General features: G+C 39.0%; 1 protein-coding gene across 1 annotated transcript in view; it reads right to left on the bottom strand.

Annotated features, from left to right (window-relative positions):
* The window catches only part of nckap1l (NCK associated protein 1 like), a 37,293-nt gene extending 21,600 nt beyond the window's left edge, over positions 1–15,693 (bottom strand). The window contains exons 1-14 of the mRNA XM_084061621.1: positions 15,484–15,693; positions 13,525–13,635; positions 11,927–12,019; positions 11,285–11,341; positions 9,566–9,708; positions 7,848–7,938; positions 6,553–6,690; positions 4,933–4,981; positions 3,883–4,039; positions 2,950–3,006; positions 2,747–2,843; positions 2,341–2,450; positions 1,608–1,740; positions 647–728 (exon numbers count right to left, since the gene is read on the bottom strand). Of these exons, the coding sequence (XP_083917747.1) occupies positions 647–728; positions 1,608–1,740; positions 2,341–2,450; positions 2,747–2,843; positions 2,950–3,006; positions 3,883–4,039; positions 4,933–4,981; positions 6,553–6,690; positions 7,848–7,938; positions 9,566–9,708; positions 11,285–11,341; positions 11,927–12,019; positions 13,525–13,635; positions 15,484–15,573 (1,408 nt within the window). The 5' untranslated portion in view covers positions 15,574–15,693. The remainder of the gene's footprint in view (positions 1–646; positions 729–1,607; positions 1,741–2,340; positions 2,451–2,746; positions 2,844–2,949; positions 3,007–3,882; positions 4,040–4,932; positions 4,982–6,552; positions 6,691–7,847; positions 7,939–9,565; positions 9,709–11,284; positions 11,342–11,926; positions 12,020–13,524; positions 13,636–15,483) is intronic.
* Between the last annotated feature and the right edge of the window lie 462 nt (positions 15,694–16,155).

The raw sequence follows: 16,155 nt of genomic DNA, 5'->3' as shown, positions 1-16,155 counted from the left end.
TTCTTTATTTCCTGTGTAATGGATTAATCAAACTGAAGTTTGTGCTTTGGAGCGAATGGCATTGCGCAGCATAAATCATTGTCTCGAATAGACTGAAATATAAACACAATTAACACAAGGAATTGACACTCACTTCTGCTGATTATAGGAACATTTTAATCACAGAGATTCCCAGAGACTATTTTACCGCATTTCTAAGACACTGCGGTAAACTAGTATTTTATTTCATAGGTTTATTGAAGGAATAATGTATTTGAAATGCCACATAATTTGTCTTTCAGATTGGCTCTGGGATCATGCATGCCCAATGTGCGCCTGGACATTTCCATTGCAGGCGGGCGCTCTTGTAAACAACCAAACGGATGATAAGGAATAGCGGGGTGGTGTGAAAAAACGCTATATGGGCTTTCCCATACGTGTATGGGCAAGATAGCAATTTTAGGGATAGCGCAACAACACGTCCACGGCCACATCTCCAGGCGCAAATAATGTATAGTTGGCATAATGTATAGTGGGTAGCACGGCTGTAAGATACCGTTTGGGGACAGTGCCAGCTGCCTTGTGCATAATTAATGGATAGCGGGTAATGCCAAGGCATAGTGCAAGATATGGCCCTGAGTGTAGAGCATCTTAGTGGTTGTTTTACCTTGCTTGATGGAGAGAGCAGACATAGTTGAGACAAATGAACTAGTCAGGATGGACTCTTCCTCCGGGCAGACGTGCATGTTCTTCAAGGAAAAGATTCAATTAAAAAAATCCAATAAAATAAACTGTTGCCATAGTTCCTGTATCTAATTAAATTGTTGAAGTTCTGTCTTTATCCGGGAAAGACTGACGAAACTCATATGCTGATTAATACAGAGGAATCTAGAATAACTAACATCTGTTTCTCTATGGTCAACATCATCTCTCTCTCGCTCACTCAAATATACACACACACACACACACACACACACACACACACACACACACACACACACACACACACAATTAATGTTGTACTTGGTGTTGAACTTGACTTCACAAAGGTCAAGGTTCATGTTGCCAAATGGAAGATTATGTGACTTTATGTTTGTCGATAATAATTTAGTAAGCATGTCTCTATCTTGAACCGTTTTTTTATGTAATAAATTTATGTAATAATTTATGTAATTATGACCAATGAACTTGGCTCTGAAAAGCTTCCAATAAATATTTTTTTTCTGGGACCGCCATAAGAGAAGACCTTTAAAAAAGTTTTTTATAAATCAACCAAATCAAGGTCAACAAGCTCACATCGCATCGCGGCACGTTTTTAGCTTGTAGATCGGTTATCTTTTGAATAGCCAAAAAATATTATAGGGCTTAAATGTACCCCTGGAAACCGCCTCAAGGACCCCTGGTAGTTCCCGGACCCAACTTTGAGAACCAGTGATCTAGGGACCATTGTCCACTTTTCCTGAAAGGTTTCACAACACATAAAACTGTGACAAAAAGACAAACCAGATAGCAGTGAGGGTAAAAGTACACACACACACACACACACACACACACGCACACACGCACACGCGCGCACATGCACGCGCGCACACACCCACACACACACACACTGTGTTATCTGCTCTTACCTGGATGGTGTCTTTAAGTACCAAGGCATCAAACTGGGCCAGGTACTGGACGTGGTAACGCTGTAACACATAGTGGTGCTTGGTCATCAGACCACTTAGCTTCACCATGTTGAAGAGCAGCTCTGCCAGCTGACTGGTAAATGACATCATCAACAAATAAACACCAGAAACACCACCAACCCTCACCGATCCTCTTCCAATTATACACACTGTACATGCTGAAGTACGATAAAGCCTCATTGTGTATTTGGTTTATTGATACCACATTGTTAGATGTTGCTGCATTAAAACAGTTTGAGGTGTATTGTAAGGCGGCAATTATCTTCTTAGCAATTATTCTATCAATGACTTTTTCAATTAATCGAATAATCTAGAATATTATATTAAAATATTTTAAAAATCCATACATTTAAACAAACAAAATAGTGAAAATAGTGGCTATTTTTACTATTTATTAGGGCTTAAGTGGTTAATTCAGAATGTATTTTTGTAAGTTTGGGTCCCGGGAAAAAAAACGCATTTCTCTTTTGGGTTCTCAAGCTAAAAGGTTTGGGAACCCCTGCGATAGCGTGTGTTATGGTGCCTCCCTTGTTCCATTCTGGTCAGAGCAGCGTGGTTCAAATTATTAATAATTGCGGCGCAATTATGGCCTTGCATGACACGAGTGTCAATGACGCTATCTGTCAGGGGCCTTACGGTTGGCAGATGTTCTGTTTCCCCACCTATGACCTACTTGTCAACGTAGTCCTCGGGGGTCTTGGTCTTGGGGATGTTTTCGGAGTGCCTGGCAAGCCATAGAACTTCGTCACGGGAAAATGACAGAGCCATGAGGACAAACAGGGCCTGGGAGGGATTGGGTTGGCACACAGATCAAAAAGGAAAGAGAAATGTTCTGCAACTTTAGTACAATCACAATTACTTCACAACAAAGTAAAACGATTACTATCAATGGTCATACTGAGTCAAAGGAATTGCTTCGTACAATGTTGTCACATGGGGAAAACTGTCTATAAGCTCACAACAACTCACATCTCGCCATGAAATTAGGCATTACTCAGAAATGTTGTACAGTACCTTGCCATGATATGAAAGAGCCAAACTGTTATTATAATTATAATTCTGTGGCCTCTCTGTATCACCTTGGGTCCCAGCAGGCCAGGTTCATCCTCCAGAACTTTAGCTAACTCTGTCAAGGCTCCTCTCAGATACTGTCTCCGGTCTCTGTGAGTCGCCCCGCTGTTAATGACATGATTGAAGTGCTTCAAAGACCTCATTTCAAGGCAAATATTCAACAGGAATTATTTCTCACACAAATGATTCCTGGATGTTCTGCCAGACTCACCAGTTGATTATGGCATACTCCCTGCATTCCTTGATGTCGGCTATTCGCTTTCCATATCTGATGCAAATGTAGAAATAAGTCACAGCGTTACAGTGCAGAGTGCTGGGTATGCAATTGCTAATCGCTTGCATACAGCGAAAATTGGCGATTTACAAGCTCACAATGAGACACCTTGTGAGCTTGGAGATCGGCTGTTTTTGAAAATGTTGAAATTCTTTTTTTTTTTTTTTATGATTTGTTTTGAAGTTGTTTTTTATGTTCACCTACAACCACATGCCCAAAATATGGACCCCAGTCTTTACCACTTAAAACCCAGCATCCGTATTCTTGGAAAAACCTTTGCAGGAAATAGCAGATCTTCAAGCTCTACGTTGAGAGCTTGTAGATTGGCTATTTTATTTAATGTAGAATATTTAATGTAGAGCGAAAACAGAAAAGACACTAGTATAAAGCCCTGAGGGACTCAACCATATAGGGTTTAAGTAGTTAATGTTGTTAATTAATATTGAACAGAACTGTCATGTACTGTAGGTATAGTAATACATTATAACTCATTAGCGCTGCAGCCTGGAACTATCAATTAATTTCTTAGCAATTATTCTATCGATTACTTTTCGATTAATCGAGAAGCCTGTTTTTATATTTTTGTATACAGTATATCAATAAATTAACCACTTAAGCGTTATTTTATACTTTGTTACATAATTCGTTGTCATGCTAATAGTTAAAATAGTAGATCTACAACCTCACAACGGGTTGCTTTGCGACACTTTGTGAGCTTGTAGAATGTAGATCTTTTAACTATTTCTTTTTAAGCTTTTCACCTATGATGACATGAGGATTGATGATTAATTGATATTATCAAATGATTTATTATGTATTCATAATCTTCTAAATTGATTAGTCCAATTAGCAGTTTGATGTCATACATACCCTTTCATGTTATCAAAGACATCCTCAGTGGCCTTGTGTATGTTGAGGAATTCGTCCCTGATGAGGGTGAGGTACAGACCGCTCCTCAGACCCATCTTCCACAGCTCCTGGGCAGCTGAGTTGCTATTTAGACTGCTGTGACACAGCAGGAATCCCACTGCACAAAGTGATTGATTGATTGATTGATTGATTGATTGATTGTGGTTCTCTGTACATAGACACCATACAACATAAAAAATATATATAAAAGTACAACAACAACAATAGTAATAATAATGACAGAAAGGAACAAAAAGCCACATCCAGAACTAGAAACATATTTCAAGTTTTTGAAGGTTTTCACCTATAATGACACACCCAAAATAGGAGTGCCAGATTGAAAGTGTGAAAGTCTGTTTGTGGGTTTTGTAAATATTTTACCAAAGATATTAGCAAGAGTTTGTTGGATCCATTGGAATTGGATGCAGTGGATTTATTTTGTATTACATTTCCTGAAAAGTAAGGTTTTGGACACCCGACTGCGACAATATAATATACTGTATTGTCGCAGTCAATAATTCAACTGGCTTTGTTTCAATATAGTGATTTTATGATGCGAAGCCTGCAGAGCTAGACCAGGCAGACAACTCAGAGCAGTGCCACCTCCTGATCAGGTCAAATGCATACTTCATCTGGTTGGAGTGGGATATTAAGTTTTTTGCTCTCCTACCACCACCCCAGCATCCACCTGTAGGCTCTTTTTTCTATATGATTCCCAGACTCTTAGGGAGAATCTTGCTATTTCATTCCCTTTAATATATATTTTGCAGATCATTTATTTATTCTATCTTCATGTTTACAGGGAATGAATGAATTGAGACAGAGCCTTGACCCAAAAATATGCTTATAGATATGTATGCTCAATAAATATATTTATCTAAAGTATAGAGTTGTCTGACTGAAGTTGGATTGAAGACTATCAGTCCTTACTGTATGTTCAGATACAAGGACACAAGGTTTACATTTTTCAAAACGTATGATTTAGCTTGTGAAGTGAATGGTGATACTCACAGATGATCCAGCGTTCCATCACCTCAATAGACAGATATTCACAGCCTATCTGTGGAGAACATTAGACACATTGACCCTAAATAATGAAATAAAATTGGCCAAATTTTATAAAACCAAAGCGGCCCAATGTATTTGTCCGCTTTATTTAACCCATTCTACAGTAAGGATCAGTGATATACTGTAAGACTTATTAACTTAGCTTTTGTGACAAGTCAATCCACATCATATAGCCATAATAATACATTACGGTCCATTCTGTCATGCCTTTTACATTTGCTGCACTTTGCTGTGACTCGGAGTGAGTGACTTATCACAAAGTCTGACCTAACATGAAACAAGATCAGACTAAAATTAGCTTTGTTTTATAATCACTCAAGATGCAATCATGGCACCGTGCGACATGAAGAGTACTTCTTTAAGCTGTGAATAATACATTTATTTTTGCCGGAGTCGGAGTCATGGTCTCGGAGAGAGACATTCCCCTGTGCGTCCCTCCTGTACACAGTAAAATCCAAAGTGTTAATTAAATTAAGGAATTATGGTTCCATTTGGCTCCATTTAATCAAATGGATCCGTAAGGGTCCATTTGGGTCCAAACCTAAATAACATGAAAGTGATCACGAGTATGAAATGCAACATGTGAGTTTCAAACATTACTAAGGACGGGTGCAGACTCGCCGCAAACAGTCTTAAGAAACTCACAGAAGACATTTTAGCTTTTTGACTGGGATACCTGTGGTAACCCGAGTCCTATATCTACCCGTTGGAATGTGGGTATTTCACGTTACTTTTTGATGATTGGTTCAAATGGTTGAAGGACGGGCTTCTTTCCATTCCCATCGTCCACTATTGCTTTTCCATGCTCTGGAGGGCCGGTCACAGATTTCGATATTCATATTAGTGCCACTCCTTCAAGCGGATGTTGAGCTCAGCTTAGGACTTTTACTTGCTGGGTTTTGCCATATTTTGCATTAACTGTTTTTCACTCTTTCGTATTTTCTGTCATCTCATCTGTACCAGCGTGTTTTGATGGCCTCTCTTTGCTACATTCTACTCAATGGCCAATTCTGGTTTGGTATCCCAGTCACAATGACATTACTTATGTCATTTGTTCTTGTTTAATTTACGATTCTTATCAGCATTTGATGATGGCCCGAGGAGCAGAAATGGGTCCGTTTGTCAGTCTGCTGCTGTAAATTACAATACTGGGAGCACAGCACAGGATGTAGAGATAAATAAATAAGACAGCACTGCTGACTGCAGTTAAATCTATTCACTGCACTGGGCCATGGGAAACTGTGTCACTGTCAGCCTTCAAACACAACTTCAATCTAGTCACACTCATCTCTGTTCCTTTTCTCTGACGATTTTTATTGTGGAAAAATAACAAATATGCTTCTTAAAAAAGAAGTGTGTGTGTGTGTGTGTGTGTGTGTGTGTGTGTGTGTGTGTGTGTGTGTGTGTGTGTGTGTGTGTGTGTGTGTGTGTGTGTGTGTGTGTGTGTGTGTGTGTGTGTGTGTGTGTGTGTGTGTGTGTGTGCATACATACATGTGTGCGCATGCATGCATGTGTGCGCATGCATGCATGTGTGCGCGTGCATGTGTGGGGTGGGTCACTCACTGTGTCACAGCGGAGGGGGTCCAGCATGGTGGCGGGGGCACTCATCAGGCTGAGGAGCTGGGCGTTGCGCCAGTTCTCTGGTGGCAGGTTCCTGCGTGGGTAGACCTTAAGCAGCGAGAGCAGTGCCTCCGTCACTGACTGACAGAGGTGGGGGGGGGGGGGGGGGGGTCAGTAATGAAGATAAAAGTGGACAGTACAGTAAGTGTAAGTGGATAGATGACAGAGAGGGGTGGGGGAAGGTGGAGGGAATAGGTGTGCAACAAGTGTGGGGGACATTATATTATAGTGATGATCCAGGAGGTAAAATTCTGCATGACTTATACTGTATAGGGTGCAACTATTGATTATCTTAGCGATTATTCTGTCCATTACTTTTTGATTAATCAAAACATTTATTGAATTGATTTTTATTGATGTTTTTTGTAGTAATGAATCTACACAAAAAAATCCCATCAGATTTGTGTATTAACTCATTCACTGCCAGAATTATTTCTGGCCGCGTTTGAACACTGCCATATTTTTCATTGAAAAAAAAAAGTACTCAGGAGCCGAGATACAGAATTTTTAAGTTTTAAGTTAACAAGGAAGTGGATGGGAGTCTATATCTTCGAAAAATCATATCTCCTTGGTCTTTGGGTCAAAAAAAAAAAAAAAAACTTAAAAAAAAAAAAAATATATATATATATATATTATTTTTTAAAAAATTTAAAAAGTCGTTTTAGTCGTTCTAGGCAGGCATGGCTTATGGACAGAAGTCGTTTTAGTCGTTCTAGGCAGGGAATGAGTTAACCACTTAGCAGGCTCTATTTTATACGCTAACAGTGTCGTGCAAAAATAGAGAAAAAGAAGCAATCTACAACTCTGGCTCACAACACATCGTAATTTGACGCATTGTGAGCTATAGATCTGCTAGTCTTTACCAATCTTTTTTTTTATCCATTCAACCGATTAGTTCGATTAACTGTTGCACCCCTACTTACTTATTTATTCATTGTCCTGTGGTCTTTACTAGTAGTATATGTGCGGTGCGGTATGAGGTGTCATGAAAGCAGAGAACATCCTACATGTTTAGAAGGATTTTAGAACACCGTAATTGAAACGGCATCAATTGCTTAACCACATTAACCCTGCCGTCCCTATTTTTATCAGTCTTTCTGAATGTTAACGATTGTTCAAGATGTGTCAAAAATGTTCATCATTTTTGGAAAATAGCTTCCTCTCACCCATCGTGAAGTACACACGCACGCACTCACGCACACACGCACGCACACACACAGATTGTAAATTGGGCTCACCCTTGTGTGAGGGCCATACTCCTCAGTGAGTTTCTTCCAGGGGTGTTCATACTCAACAAACATCTGGCCTAACCGTGGGTAGGATGGATCACTGGATTCGACACATGTACATGTTAGTATATAATATATATATATACAATATATAGAATTGTATTTACAAAAACTGTTATACTGTAAGTGTGACACCCTGACTCTGTTTGACCAGAATGGAACCTTCATTAGTATCATTGGTACTGTAACACCTATGAAGGAAGTATATTTCCAATATGGCTGCTGTGCCTATTGGAGACTTTAAACGTTTTTTCTTGAGTCTTAAGAGCATCTCAAGAGCTGAGACACTTGGTCACACACTTTTAAACTCATGTCTAAATATTTTGACTGCGTGTCAAATTGAAGTGGGCAGTATAAATAAACAGGGTACGAGTGGCAGGACTCGAGGCAATGTGAGGACACTTTTGCAATTGGACTCTAATTATTTTTGGAAGACAGCTGTGTCGAATCAGGAGTAATATCACTGGCCATATTGACAGATGACATAACTTTTATGGTTGTGACAGATGAATGACATGCTTGTCAAAGCTGGGCAGCTGTGCTTATCAAATGTCATCCCTTATTCATTGATGGGGAATTTTATGGTTAAAGCCTGATTTATACTTTGTTTTCTGATAGTGCCGATCTACAAGCTCGTAGATACGTTGTGAGCATATAGATGGGCTATTTTTGGTGAGCGACACCTTCATACGACAGACATTAAACATTAGAGTCAGTCAATAGGAAAAAGATGGCTTGTGTCATCCAGTCAACAGTTTTCAGTCATGTAAATGGAATACTTCTTTTTCAGTGGCTCAAAGTGGGGTCCATTGAGGGGGTTTCCAAAATGGACCCTCACACGTCTGAGAGTGTACAAATGTAACCAAATGGCCCCGTTAGGGTTCATCCCTTACGGCATTGGTTCTCAAAGTGGGGTCCGGGAACCCCTAGGGGTCCTTGGGGGAGCACCAGGGGATTCCCAGCAAAATGAGTTAATTTTGAATTCAATTCAGTTCAACCACTTGAGCCCGATATTCATTGACTATTTGAAAATAGCCGATCTAAAAGCAACGTGTTGTGAGCTTGTAGATCTGCTGTAAAAAATATATATAATTGCAAAAAAAATTAAGTAATACTAGGTAACTTTTCCAAAAAAAATAAAGTTAAATTGTATATCTTTTGTGAGTGGCAAATGGTTCACAACACCCATTCCATGAATTTCACCCCAGAAAGCCTTTTATAAACATATTTTCTATTGAAAATTACGTCATCCGGACGGAAATGGAGACGGAAATGCACCGGTTTCCTGTTTGTCCCGGAACTACTGTACCGCGCCAGTAACAAAAAGGAATTCTGCGCTGTTTTTATGGCATTATAGGATTTGAAGATGGAAAAACAACAGCAAAAGAAAACACAGCTCAGGGTAACAAAAGCTCCATTGATTCCAAGAGAAACGATCCGCAGATAGTATAAAACAACAAAAAGAACGCTTTTTGAAACGCTTCCAAAATATTTTAAGATGGGGGTCCGCGGCCAAATACATATCAATTTGGGGGTCCTTGACATGAAAAAGTTTGAGAACCACTACCTTACGGGTCCATTTGGTAATTTTTTTACACTCTCAGAGTTTCTTTTTTAAAACTTTTCTAGTTTGAGAACCACTGAAATAGAATGTGTTGTTCGCTGACCTGCTGCCACTGGTCATCTCGTGGGCACAGTTGTACATGCCCACCAGGGCCCTCCTGTCATCGATGCGGGACAGCAGGATGATCACACTGGTGTAGGTGGTGATCAGGTCCAGGTAGCTCTTGGTGAAGTCAAAGTTGACGGTCTGACGACAACATTTAAAAAGCAGATGCACTTTTGGCATTTTGATCAGAGGTTTGACAAACAGTCTTGGCCTTATTTTTAATCTCAGGTAGAACATTTTTGTTGACGATTAATTGTCATACAAATAATTGTGTGTTTTTGGCTTTACAAATTTGGAACATACAGTATAAATACAAATTAATGCCTTTTAGGCTTTTTAAACAAAAAATCCACAGATGTGACAAATAACTTCAATATACAATGAAATGACTGACAAAGACCAGTACCATACAGACGATTATGCAAAATAATTGTGATGATCTCATAATTATGTAATAATTATGTAATAATTGTGACAGACCTACTCCCAGGTAACCAGGTCTGTTAACCACGTTAAAGCCTCACTATGTAACTTTTTTTACATAGTGCAGTTCAGTACATACTTTTTTTAATGTCATTTTGTCCAATCTGTATGATAGAGTACGTTAATATAACTTATACAAATGGGGTGGTTGTATTTTGTCTCCCTTCCACTGGTCCATCCATTGAGACATTTAGATTGTGTCAAAGGTCATGTCTCGTGTAGACACAGGATCTGACACAAAGTTTGACCTCATGGTCAAGATTCAATTTATGTAAAAAAAAAAAATGACTGCATTTAAGCAGGAAACCAGGTTCAAATCCGGGGTAGAAGAGGAAAGTTACATAGTGCTGCTTTAACCCTGGGATCCCTATTATGGGCATGTCAGAGGTGAAAAACGTTCAGTCATTTTAAAAAATAGCAAAAATAGCTGATATATAAGCTTGCACCGCATCGCATTGGTGACGCACTGTGAGTTTGTAGATCTGTGATCTTGTGGTTAGTAGTAGTAGTTTAAAACACACTATTGTCTTTTGAGGAACAACAAGAAGTAGTGTATGCTGTATTTGTGTGAGCCATTTTGTGTCCAGAACCCTACCTTTAGAAATGCTGTTATGTGGGTTATGAAGTGTAAAGTATAGGCCTATGTAATTGAATTATTATTAAATATTGAATAAACCATTTGCATGGCAGTGATCAGAATCAATATTTCAAAACAGCCTCAGGTGAAAGTTGTAGACTTATATTACATTACATTACATTACAGTCATTTAGCAGACGCTTTTATCCAAAGCGACTTACAATAAGTGCATTCAACATAGGTAGGGAACGAAACTACTAATCACCAGAGGTCTTAAGTGCATTTCCTGTAAAAACAAGCAACCAAGAGTATACCTAGCGCTAAGGTAAAAGTGCAATATATCAGCTATCTACTTTCATAAACACATGAGATAAAATAGCCAAATCAAATGAGCACGAGCTAATAGATCCAATACAACAATACAACAATAGTTCCTACAACTAGTTAACAACAAGTAGGCCAGGCAAAGAGGAAGGGTAGTGTTTCCTGAAGAGGTGGGTTTTCAGCCTGCGGCGAAAGATGGGCAGTGACTCTGCTGTCCTGACATCAGTGGGTATTTATATATGAGTATTTATATAAATATGAGTATAAATGTATGCTATGACAGCAAAACATTGCCACGGAAAAGTAGCCGATCAATAATAATAATATACTTACGATGTCAAAGAAGCACTGGCAGGCATCTATGGTATTGAGCAACTCATACACATGGTCCTGAAGGGGAAGTCAGTAGATAAGCCAATTAGAATACAGATAGCATTAAGCATTTGCAGAAACGTGTGACAAAAAAAAAAGTTTGGGCTCTGCATTCTTATACTTTAACAGTTTTAGCATTCTTATTATTCAACATATAATCGATTCCCAACACTTGTATATTTGTTTCTATCTCACAACAACAATTCTGTCTCGGCCAATTATTTGAACTCCATCTGACAGAAAATGCAGAATGTAGTGTGTAACACAATACCTGAGCTGATGTTGAGGTGTGGTTCGCAAGTCTATTATCTTCCAATACTAGCATAAACCACTCTATATGTAAATGTCGTTTGGGAAACTGGATGGATAATGAGTGTCTATGAATGAATTCACAGAGTCTTATGCCTTATCCTTACTTGTGCATCCTGTCGCACACCGAAAATAGCAGATATACAAGCCTGTAGATTCGCTGTAGCATTATATACAAGCTTGTAGATCTGTTGTTTTCGGGAAGCCAAATCTAAGTATAAATTAGGCTTCATGCTCAAATAAGGTGTGAAAACTGTGAATGTGTATTTACTATGCAGTATGTATGATAATTACTCTGAACTCCATGACATCCAGGAAAGACTGATAGTAGCTTGTGGTGGCTGTCATCACATCAGCCTTCTGTCTCTGGATGCCGGTCAGATGTTGCTGCAATAATCCAGAATAATGAATCATTATTATTTACCATGGAGATGACTTCATGTCCCATTTGCACTGGCAGATGGTTTTATGATAAGCAGCTACCATGCTTTGCATTACTGTAATAACTAAGTCAATGTGGCAGGAGGTTATCACTTAGGATCTTTCTTTTACTAAACATTTCATAAACACAAACAAAGGTTCAAGGTTTCTTTATTTAGGAAACAGGAAGAGAGAGACAGGGAGTGACACGCAGCAAAGGTCATCTGACTCAGGAATCGAACTCTCGCTGTCAGGCTGCATTAGATGTATTTGTGGTATGCTCCTTAACCACTGGGCCATCAGTGCCCCAGGTTTCTTCATTCATCGGTGTAAGCTTGTAGATCTTCTTTTTTATATTAAAAAATGTGTAAAATGTTTTCAACATGGGAACTATTATGACGATTATGCAAAAATAATTGTGATTATCTCAAATAATTGCGATTAGACGATTATGTAATAATTGTGACAGGCCTACTTGAAGGTGCTGTGTGCCGGTTATAAACATGTATCTGTGCAAGTTTCCTTGGCAGGAGGGATTAGTGTTTCCCTAGGTTACTTCTCTTTTTCCTGACTTGTTGGTTCATAAGCCTGATTGCCTGCAGGGGAAGTAGCTGTTTAGCAATCTGCTGCCCTTGGTTCTATGGCTCTGATCTTTGATAAGCCTGCAAGCTTTGCTGACACAACGTCCATCGTATAAGTCCAGCGGCGGAAAGTATCCTACCTAAGTACATTTCACATAGATGTAATAAATTAATGGGTGATAGGGGATAAATTGAATCTTGACCATCAGGTAAAAAATGACCTGATGGTCAATTACATAGTGAGGCTTTAGGTAAAACATTTGAGTACTTCTGTATGTATCCTGGATGGAGGTAAGCTCACATCCACTGATGCACTTGGCTGTCCGCACGACCCGCTGCATTGCTTTGCTGTTAAGGTCAGCACAGTACAGTTCACATAGCGGTATGATAAACGGAGTGCTGTGCCGCAGTATATTTTGTAAGTAGAACGTGCCTGCAACATTGCTGAAGATAGTGTTCTCAGACTTCTCACATGTTTCTACCTTTCTACTGTTTACTGTCACTTGCTGTAACATACAATGGAATATTTTCACTTAAGAATAAAATATTATTTTGACCAATCTGTATGGTAGCGTATGTTAATGCAATATACCTAGTGCATCTGCAGTGGCTGGAGGTGGTCTGCCAGCTCTTCCATTGAGAAATGTAGACCCTGGTGTAGTGTAGGGCACCTACTGTTTGACAGTGTCATTTACGCACCTCTATCATTCTTGTAGTAGTTCAGATTACCTCAATTGCAATTTTGCTTTTACATTTACCTCTCTCCACTGGGAGAGGGAGACAACGGACATAAAACTAACGGATTGTAGCTTTAACATGGGAGAACAGTGAGCACTTGCTGAACAGGTTTTCAAAAAGTAGAACTTTTGTGCTGGCTCTATCTATACTTACACTGTTTCCCCTGTAATCGACAGTGGGGAATTTTTTGTTGATATATTTGATAGCTGGTTCCAGGGTCTTGTCTGTCAGAAAGGACGGACGCAGCTTGGGGTGTGTACATGTCTGAGAGATGAAGAAAAGGGGGAGATGAAATGTCAGGAATCGTTATATTTTAACCACATAACACTTCATTGAACTTGGTACTCCTTTTTCCCTCTACCAAATCTCTTTGCCAAAAATAGCAGATCTACAAGCTCACAACACCTCACTTTGCGACGCATTGCGATCTTGGAGATCGGCTATTTTCGCCAAGCGTCGGCCAGTTTTCACCAAATGTTCCCCAATATACCCAGAATAGGGAGGTGAGGGGTTATGTTTTTAAATTATTTTCTTCATCATCATCATCTCTCTTACTGCAGATAAATTCCTGAATTGGATGGCATGTCACACTAAATCAATCCTGCTCACTTATCAATGTTGCCCTCTCCACTGACAGTCAAATAGATGAATTGCAAATTCCACTGTTAAATTAACTGAAAACATTTTCCTGCCCATCTCAATGAGTGTGCTACAGCAGTTATGTCAGACAAAATGATCTTTGAAATAGACTGACGGTTCAGGCTGACTTCCTGTATGCACTTCCTCTTTGGTTGTGAACTGAGCTAAGATGGAGAGGGGAGGCATTACTGCACTAACCACATGGAAATTTACAAAGTATACAGAACAATAAATTCTAAAAGCAATGGTGTAAAGTAACTAAGTACATTTACTCAATTACTGTACTTGTGTACAATGTTGAGGTACTTTTACTTTACTGGAGTATTTCCAATTGTCTATACTTTTACTTCTACTCCACTAAAATGATTTTAAAACTTTAGTTACTAGTTACTTTGTATATATAAATTATTACATTATAAAACATACATTAACTACTTTAGCCCTATTTTATACCTAGGCTATTTGAAAATAGCTCACAACGCGTTGCATCGCGTTGTTGTGAATCAGAATCAGAATCAGAATCAGGTTTATTGTCACATCACAGGTTTAAAAGGTAAAAAAGTGGGTGAAATTCGTTTTTGTACATCGTTCCCATCGCAACGTTAGATCTGCTATTTTCAAACATTTTAGTACTTTTACTTTTGGGACTTTAAGTACATTTTGATAGCAATACTTTTGTTTGTAACAAAGTACTTCTACATTGCAGTATTGCTACTTTTAATAATAAGTAAAACATTTGAGTACTTTTTCCACCACTGTCTAAAAGTATACGTGACAGAAAGTTTCAATTCTTTGTTCTGTTGTCTCATAATGAAAAGACATGGGGATATCAGTAGCTGACCCGAAGGGAACATATTTTGTCTCAAGCCTATTAGTGTGTGTTTGTATTATTTGTATGCAGTTCTGAGGCGGTTCGTATTCATGCCTTTCAAGGACTGTTTTAATTTGTTGGCCATTGTCCTGGCATTGCTCTCAGCATTACAGTACTGTACAGGTGGAACAAACTTGTTTTCTTTCAGTTACATCTGCACAGGTCTTCCAGCAGCTCATAGTTTTGAAATAGTGATTCCTTAAAATCGTTGTACTTTTTTTATCTTCATTATCTTATCTTATATATCATAGCCATTGAAATCTCCTGGCCTATCCATGTTGCTGTCAGGTGGAAACCTATTATTTTAAAGCATTTCAAAACAGTAAAAATAGCCTGTGACACATTGTGAGCTTGTAGATCTGCAATTTTCACTACGTTTGTGTGACACTCTTGGTGAAATATGGCATTCGTTTAGGAAAGAATATATATATAAAGAAAGTTGAAATATGGAGGTACATGGCTTCCGCAAGGATATGAACCAGAAACAGTGTCAGATGAAGACACATGACACAGTCAACACACATTCAGTTCCTTATTTCTCCTCTGTCTTTCTAGCGTCAGTTGTCTTTGTAAAAAAAAAGAAAACCTCTTTTCTCCCTCACCTTCTTTATGTAGTTCATGCGTATCAGCACCCCTTTGCCTCGGTCATTGAGGATAGTGAGTTTCTCTGCCAGTTTGTGTTGGTATGCCATGACTGTGGACAGGTTAAACACCTCTCCCTCCTCTCGAACCTTGGCCTCCTGGTCCAGAGAGTAGAGAAGTTGGACACTCAGGAACAAGTGCACCCACAGCCCCACCCTGTCTGGGTCACATGGTGGCTGGTGGTTGGAGGTGGAGTTTGGGTTTCTTTTTCTTTTTTCTTTATAAAGTTAGTTTAGGTTCAGCGATTCCCAACCGGTGGGCCGTGAGGATATTGCAAGTGGGCCCCCAAATAATTGTCAAAACACTTTATTTATGAAATTGATATGAAAAAGATAATGTTAAAAAAAAACTTGAACATTTTGTTTTTCTTTGTGATACCTAGGAACGTAAAGTATACTACATTAGCTCTATTGATCCAAGCCAGAACACAAGAATCGATTGTTTGAGCATTAAAGAAACTAAAAATGCTCTGAAAATGCACACAGTCCACACATCTGGGGTGGGTGGGCCATGAACACCTTTGAGATTTTCAAGTGAGCCCTGATCTAGAAAGGGTTGAGAACCACTGGCATACAGTATACAAGATTTGTGTATGCATGTTTGAAATTTTTAGATTTGAGCGATTTTATGAA

This window comes from Gymnoscopelus microlampas (genome assembly GCF_963454915.1).
Source record: "Gymnoscopelus microlampas genome assembly, chromosome: 7".
Taxonomy (NCBI): domain Eukaryota; kingdom Metazoa; phylum Chordata; class Actinopteri; order Myctophiformes; family Myctophidae; genus Gymnoscopelus; species Gymnoscopelus microlampas.
Note: the sequence above shows the minus strand (reverse complement) of the source record. Positions and strands in the feature narration are given on the sequence as shown.